Consider the following 6,936-nt stretch of genomic DNA (forward strand, 5'->3'; position numbering starts at 1 on the left):
CCATGGTGACTATGCATTATAATTTATTAAATAATTCCCTGTTGGTGGGCTTTAACTTTGTTGTTTTTGCTACTACAGTTTGTAGTAAGTACTTTTTTTTTTTTTTTTTTTTTTTTTTGTAGTAAGTACTTTCTACAAATACCTTTGCATCCTAGAGCTTTTATTTCTATGGGGTAGATTGCAGGAGTAGAATTACTCAGGTTAAGAGATGTGTATTTGTTATTTGAATCATTGTTCCCTGTGGCTTTTCATAAAGGTTACAACAATTCGTACTCCTCCCAGCCATGTAGGAAATATTTTTCTTACATCGCTTTGGTAGTATTAATACCCTGTTAGGTTTTTATTATTCTGATTAATATAAAATGATACATATTATTCCAACTTGTCTTTCGGGAAGTACTTTGTTTTTTTGTTTTTCTTCCGATACCGGGAATCAAACTCACAAACTCGCGACCTTGCGCTTGCCAGGCAGGCACTTTGCCACTGAGCTAAATCCCCAGCTCCAACTTGTCTTTTTCACTTTGAAAGTTTGTCCATGTTGTTATATTCATTTTAACCATTTTCATTTTCTTTCTTACATACTTTGCCAGTTTTCCCAGTGGGTAGTTCTGGTTTTCCTGACCAGTTGCAAGAACTGTATATAATCTCACCTGCTTCTGGGAAGCTGGTGATTTGAACTGGTCCTTTTGCACTCCCGTTCTCTATTCAGCCAAAAACCTAGATGCAAGGAGGCCTTAGGCTCTCTGTGAGCCTCCACAAAGCTGGCAGAGAGCCTAGGGTAGTGGTGGTGAACCTATAGCACATGTGTCCCAGCGGGCTGATGTCAGCTTGGTGTCTAGGAAACCAAAATAGGACAGAACAGGCGGGCTCTGCTTTCAGAAAGAGATTTTCTGGGTTCCTGCCAGAGCACCAGCAGTGACTTCTCTGCTGCCTACACCTGTTCCTCAGCTGTTGTAGTAGAAAGGAAGTCAACTTCCAATACTCTGGGACTGCCGACATAGCTTCAGTGAGTGGGAAAATAACCACACACGTAAGGGTCCAGCAATGAGGAAGGAATGTAAACTACAACTGTCAGGACAGGCCTCCAAGAAAATTGAGCTGCTGGAAGAGAGAGACATTAGGAACATAATAAAAGTATGAGTACAAGACTTAAAATATAATATTAGGAAAAACCTCTGGAGCCAAAAACCATATTTTTATGCCAAATATAGCAATAGATTCAATGAAAGAAAATAGTCTTATGAAGACTTAAAATTAATAGTCCAGAGAATCTGCTGGACAAACTATTGTAAAACCTTGAGCAAAAACCTCAAAGAAAGGATATAAATAATAGATTCTGAGGGCAGAACCAGGAGACCTAAGTTGTATAATGGTTCTAAGCCAGGCATGATGGTGCACACCTATAATCCCAGCACTATTAGACACTAAGACAGGTAGATTGAAGGTTCACAGCCAGCCTGAGCAGTGTAGAGACTTAGCAAGAGCCTGTCTCAAAATTACATTTAAAAAACCCCCAAAACTTGAGTTTGTGTAAGTAGCTCAGTGCAAAGGCCCTGGTTCAGTCCCTTGTTCCAAAAATGAAGAAACCTAGGAGAAAAAGGAACAGAAGTGAGACGATGATTTTATTTATTTATTTTTTTTTTTTTTTTTTTGAGACGATGATTTTAAAAAGAAAATTCCTGAGCTAAAACTTCTAGGTTCAGAATCTATAGGTGTTCCCTAAACTCAGGTGCAAAGGACATGCTGAGTTCCAAAGAGAATTGATGTGATAATCACCAATAATTACCAAGTGCTTATACTGCCGGGCAGTGTTTGAAAGGCCTTGCTTTTATTACCTCACAGAGTCCTCAGAACAGCCTGTGAAATAGTATTGTCTCCCTTACTGGGATGAAGAGAAAGGTGATGCGGGTAGTCAGATTGTAGCTCTAAGCTTCAGAACCTCACTGACAGCTGTCCGCGCAGAGCAGAGGTTCGTGTCTGGGCTGCCGTGAAAGGTATGAGCTCTGAAGATGAAAGTGAAATTTGCACGTTCCAGGGAGAGTGAGCTGTCAACAAAAGAGAAAGATTCTCTGTTCCCATCTGCAGCAGCTTAAGCCAGAAAACTAGGAAAATATATATACTATTTCAGTGAAAAGGACAAGGCAAAACTTCTCTAACCAACCAAAATACTGTTACCAAGAGTGAAAGCAAAAATTTGCTGATATGACACAAGTGGGCAGCTACCCCACCTATCATCTGATGAAAATACTCAATGGAAACCTTGTAATGTTTCATCTTGGTCTTTGTACCTGCTATTCTTCCTGCCTACAGTAACCCCCTTTATCAACTGTCCCATCCTTAAGATCATAACCTTTTCTAGGAAACCTTTTGCCCTCTCTAACTCAAAATTTTATTCCTCTTAGATGCTCCATAGCACTCTATACTACTCTGATTTTAGCACTTATCATCATCTCCTATAATGAACCATTTGTATGGGGGATTTTGGGTGTTGGGGTGTGTGTGATGTTTTTGTTGTTGGTTTGTTTTGGTTTTTAAGACAGGGTGTTGTTGTGTAGTTCAGGCTGGATTTGAGTTCACTATGTAGCCCAGGCTGGTCTTGAACTCACAACAATCCTCCTGCCTCGGGCTCCCAAGGGCTGGGATTACAGGCCTGCACCATCATGCCTGGCTTCCTCAGCATCCTTTGACAGTGTATTATTCACCATGGTAGCTCCAGCGCTCGGCATAGTGCTTGCAATAGTGACTGATTGAATTTTTTTTAAGAGCAGAATATGTTTATTGAAGGGAAGAAAGCTCCTGCCTGAGAGAGGGACAGAAGGGGGCCTGAGGGGGCCGCCCAGTGAATATTTTTATGTGTTATCAAAATTGGCAAATTTTTTTTTTTTTTTAATTTAAATGCACTTTATTTTTAGACAACCTACATGACGTGGTTTTCCCTGCAGATCTTTTTTACTGCTTTACTCAGTTTATTCTAGTAGTAACTATTCAGGGAAAGCAAAACTTTGAAAGTAAGTAAGGTTTGCATTTAGTAGATACATGCAGTACTACTTGGATAGACCTTAACTATATTTATGTGTTTGTCTTCCTCCTATCTAACATAATTTCATATTCACAAAATTTCAGTGTGAGTGAGTGTGAGGGCCCGTAAATCAGTTTACACAAGACATGGTTAGAGTGCATATTACCTATGACGGGCCCTAACTTCTGTTGTTATTCCTGAAGAACTAAGTTAGTAATTCAGTGTGGAGGTGAATTTGTAAGGTTGGTTAAAAAGTGGTACAAAAATTAGACAAAAATCCAGTGTTTTGATACTGTAAGAAAATAATGCTAATCTCATGTTTCTCTTTGTTTCTTTTCAGATTAAAGCTAAAAATTATGACAAAGTTGAAAAGGTGAGTTCCCTTGAATAGACTTTGAATTTTCTGGTAAAGTTTAAGACAAATATAAGGCAGATGTATCAAATATTAACAGTGACTCTAGGAAATAATTAGGAATTTTACTTATTAGCTCTTTTATAACCTTAAAATATTCTCCATAAAAATTTTGGAAAAGGAAAAGAGAATAATTATTTTTATTCATTTAGTGTTATTTCCCCTGTGTTGGAGAATACGTATACACTACTAACCAAAATCATGAGAATGATTTTAATTATCTAAACTGAAACTAGGAGAGAATCATTGTTTTTCTTTCATTTATAAGAAAGTAAATTCCTGAAAGAGCTCATTGTTTTTAAGAAGTACTGAGAGGGGCTGGGGATTTAGCTCAGTGGCAAAGCGCCTGCCTGGCAAGCGCAAGGTCATGAGTTCGGGTCCCGGTACCGGAAAAAAACCAAAAAAAAAAAAAAAAAAAAAGAAGTACTGAGAACTGAACTAGGCCTGCTGAGCAAGTGCTGTACCAGTGAGGTACACACCCAGCTCAATTAGTTTTTGTTTATTTATTTATTTTAGTTTTTAGTTCAAGACAGAATTTTGTTAAATTGCCCAGGCTGACCTTAAATTTAGGATTGTCCAGTCCCTGCTTCCTGAGTAACTGAGATTACAGGCATGTGCTACTACGTCTGCTTTGAATTTTTTTTTTTTAATACTGCATTTCAGCCAGGTGTAGTGGCACACACCTGTAATCCCTGAACTTGGGAGGCTGAGGTAGGAGGATCACTGAGAGTTCAAGGCCAGCCTGGACTAGTGAGACCCTGTCTCTTAAAAAAACAAACAAAAAAACCTGTATTTCATCATTGTACATGTGAAACTTACTTAACTGGATTCTAATATTTTCTTGTCTTTCAAGCTGTTTCAGAGATGCCTTATGAAGGTTTTGCACATTGATTTATGGAAGTGTTATCTTTCATATGTCCGAGAAACGAAGGGTAAACTGCCAAGTTACAAGTAAGTGATATCAGTATCTAAAGAATGCAAGTCCTCTCCAGGCACAAAATCAATTCTACATATTCTCACACTGTCTCTTAGCTCCCTGTGGGAAGAGGGTAAAGGATTTTTAAAAATCAAGGTTCTCCATCAAATCAGGAGAAGTGATCCAAAGAAAGCCACTGACATTATAGTCTCACTCTGGAGAACTGAATCACCCAAACCTTTCTGTATTCAAGTACTGTGTATCTGAAACACCAAGCCACCATGCTGACAGGCTTGTCAAATGTTTTCAGAATTTTTTTTGTACTTGTACTGGCACCACTCCTTGCAGGGTACAGTGCAATGTGGTATTTTAAGTGATCCGAGGTAATTATTGGGTAGTCAGTGCCGCCACTGTGACTTACACTACTTACCCATCTCTCTCAATGTATGTCTACAAAAAATTATTAGTATGACTAGAATTCTCTCTTCATTATCTTTTCCTGATTTTACTTTATTATCTTATATGGAAGAGGAGGCTCTTTCTCCCTGAATTTTACTTCCAAGCTAACAGATCTTCAGATATAATTTACCTCCTTAATGAAAGAAACACCTATTTCCACACTCAAATCTATTACATATAAAATTAGGAAATTTAAAGGATATAGAGATGAATAAGGTATGAACCTTATCTCAGATAAGCTTACAAACAGGAGGCCAAGTACATAAGTTAATGGCCCTGCAAGCTCGACATGAAAGAACTACTTTATATACTTTAAACATGTCTTCAGTTTCTCTTTATAGAGAATATTCAAATGCTGTTCTGATCTTATGTTCAGAAGTTATGTTTTAATTGTATATGCATTTTGATAATGTGCCTTTCACATTCATTTCAGAGAGAAAATGGCTCAAGCTTATGACTTTGCACTGGATAAAATTGGAATGGAAATTATGTCCTATCAGGTAGATTTTTCAATTTTAAGTATATGCACTTAAGCCGGGCATGGTGGCTCATGCCTGTAATCCCAGCACTTGGGAGGCTGAGGCAGGAGGATCACTGTGAGTTCAAGACCAGCCTGGGCTACAAAGTGAGTTCAAGGCCAGCCTGAACTGCATAGCAAGACCCTGTCTCAAAAAAAGCAAAAATATATATATATATATACACACACTTAAATTTGAAATATTGAGAAATATTCTAACTTTTCTTTTTTCTTTTTTAGATTTGGGTGGATTATATCAATTTCCTGAAAGGCGTGTAAGTATTTTCATAGTTTTTATTTCCATATGAACAGTTGATTTTTTTTTTTTTTTTTGAACAGTTGATTTAGTTAAAACACAATTCATAGCATTTTTTAATCCAATCCCAGGGAAGCTGTTGGATCTTATGCAGAAAACCAGAGAATAACAGCCGTCCGAAGAGTTTATCAGCGAGGTTGTGTTAATCCAATGATCAACATTGAGCAACTCTGGAGAGACTATAACAAATATGAAGAGGTAATTTAGGCCAGAGTAGTATATTATTATAATTTAATTTTTGTTGATTGGGGATTTGTGAATTCTAGCCTTTCTCTATCAGGTACCTGAATGTTAATGTTTCACATTTTTTATCCTCTGACCCCTCCTCACTGTATACTGGGGATCACATTTTGGGTCTGACACATGCTAGGCAAATATTCTAGCACTGGGCTACAACCCCAGCCAACAGTTTTTTGGGTTTTTTTAACATTGTTTTTTATATTGATTATAGTGAAAGGACAACTTCTAATGTTTTTGCAAGGTTTTGTTTTTTTTGCAAGGTCTCATAATGCAGTTCAGGCTGGACTTGAACTTACTATATAGCCCAGGTTGGCTTCAACTCCCAGTGATCTTCCTGCCTTGGCCTTCCGTGTGTTGGGATTACAGGCGTGTGCCACCACACCTGGCGTTGCAAGGTTTTAAGAATCTCTATGTTAGTGTAACATTTTAGCAAATACTCTGGGAGAACTATAATTCTTACAAATCTTCTTATTAGATAACCCATACATACAAATTCATACATACACATTGCCCTTGATCTCCTGGGAAATGATACCTTTTTGGAATTAATTTTCCAGTAGTAATGATCAGTTACCATGCTGTTCTTTCTCTTAATTTCAGTGAAGTGGTGATTGGTTTCAATTTACGAGATGTGGGACTGCAGTCTAAGATCTTAGTTGCATTGGTGTATGCTTTAACCAGCTAAGCTAAGCAGCCTTTATATATAAACACACCTGCCAAATAAGTTGTATCATAGTTCTTCATAGGTATATTGTGATTTTAAGCATTAGGTTAATTAAGGATTGTGAACCTGTCCCTTCAGAGAAATAAGCAGTGGTTCTCAAATGCTTTGGTCTTGGGATTTTAAGAATTATTGAAGACCAACACAGGCCTGGAAGGCTGAAACAGGAGCACCGTAAATTTGAGCCAGCCTGGACAATTTAGGGGCTCAGCAAGACCCTGTCTCACATTCAAAATATATAAATGGCCTGGAAATGTTTCTCAGTGAAAGATCCTGGGTTTAATCCCCAATATGACAAATACTTTTTTGTGGCCTTCCAAAAAAATTACTTTTAAT

The 6,936-nt window shown here is 37.7% G+C and overlaps 2 protein-coding genes across 2 annotated transcripts in view; one reads left to right on the forward strand and one right to left on the reverse strand.

The window, feature by feature from the left end:
• The window catches only part of Cstf3 (cleavage stimulation factor, 3' pre-RNA, subunit 3, 77kDa), a 74,367-nt gene that overhangs the window by 46,085 nt on the left and 21,346 nt on the right, over window positions 1-6,936 (forward strand). Inside the window, exons 4-8 of the mRNA XM_005384169.1 lie at window positions 3,360-3,392; window positions 4,285-4,382; window positions 5,240-5,306; window positions 5,564-5,598; window positions 5,711-5,837. Of these exons, the coding sequence (XP_005384226.1) occupies window positions 3,360-3,392; window positions 4,285-4,382; window positions 5,240-5,306; window positions 5,564-5,598; window positions 5,711-5,837 (360 nt within the window). The remainder of the gene's footprint in view (window positions 1-3,359; window positions 3,393-4,284; window positions 4,383-5,239; window positions 5,307-5,563; window positions 5,599-5,710; window positions 5,838-6,936) is intronic.
• The window catches only part of Tcp11l1 (t-complex 11, testis-specific-like 1), a 63,839-nt gene continuing 58,695 nt past the window's right edge, over window positions 1,793-6,936 (reverse strand). The window contains exon 10 of the transcript XR_001233913.1: window positions 1,793-2,045. The gene's annotated coding sequence lies outside the window, so the exon portion shown is untranslated. The remainder of the gene's footprint in view (window positions 2,046-6,936) is intronic.

The sequence above is a fragment of the Chinchilla lanigera genome, unplaced genomic scaffold, assembly GCF_000276665.1.
Source record: "Chinchilla lanigera isolate Chin_1 unplaced genomic scaffold, ChiLan1.0 scaffold00021, whole genome shotgun sequence".
Classification (NCBI taxonomy): Eukaryota; Metazoa; Chordata; class Mammalia; order Rodentia; family Chinchillidae; genus Chinchilla; species Chinchilla lanigera.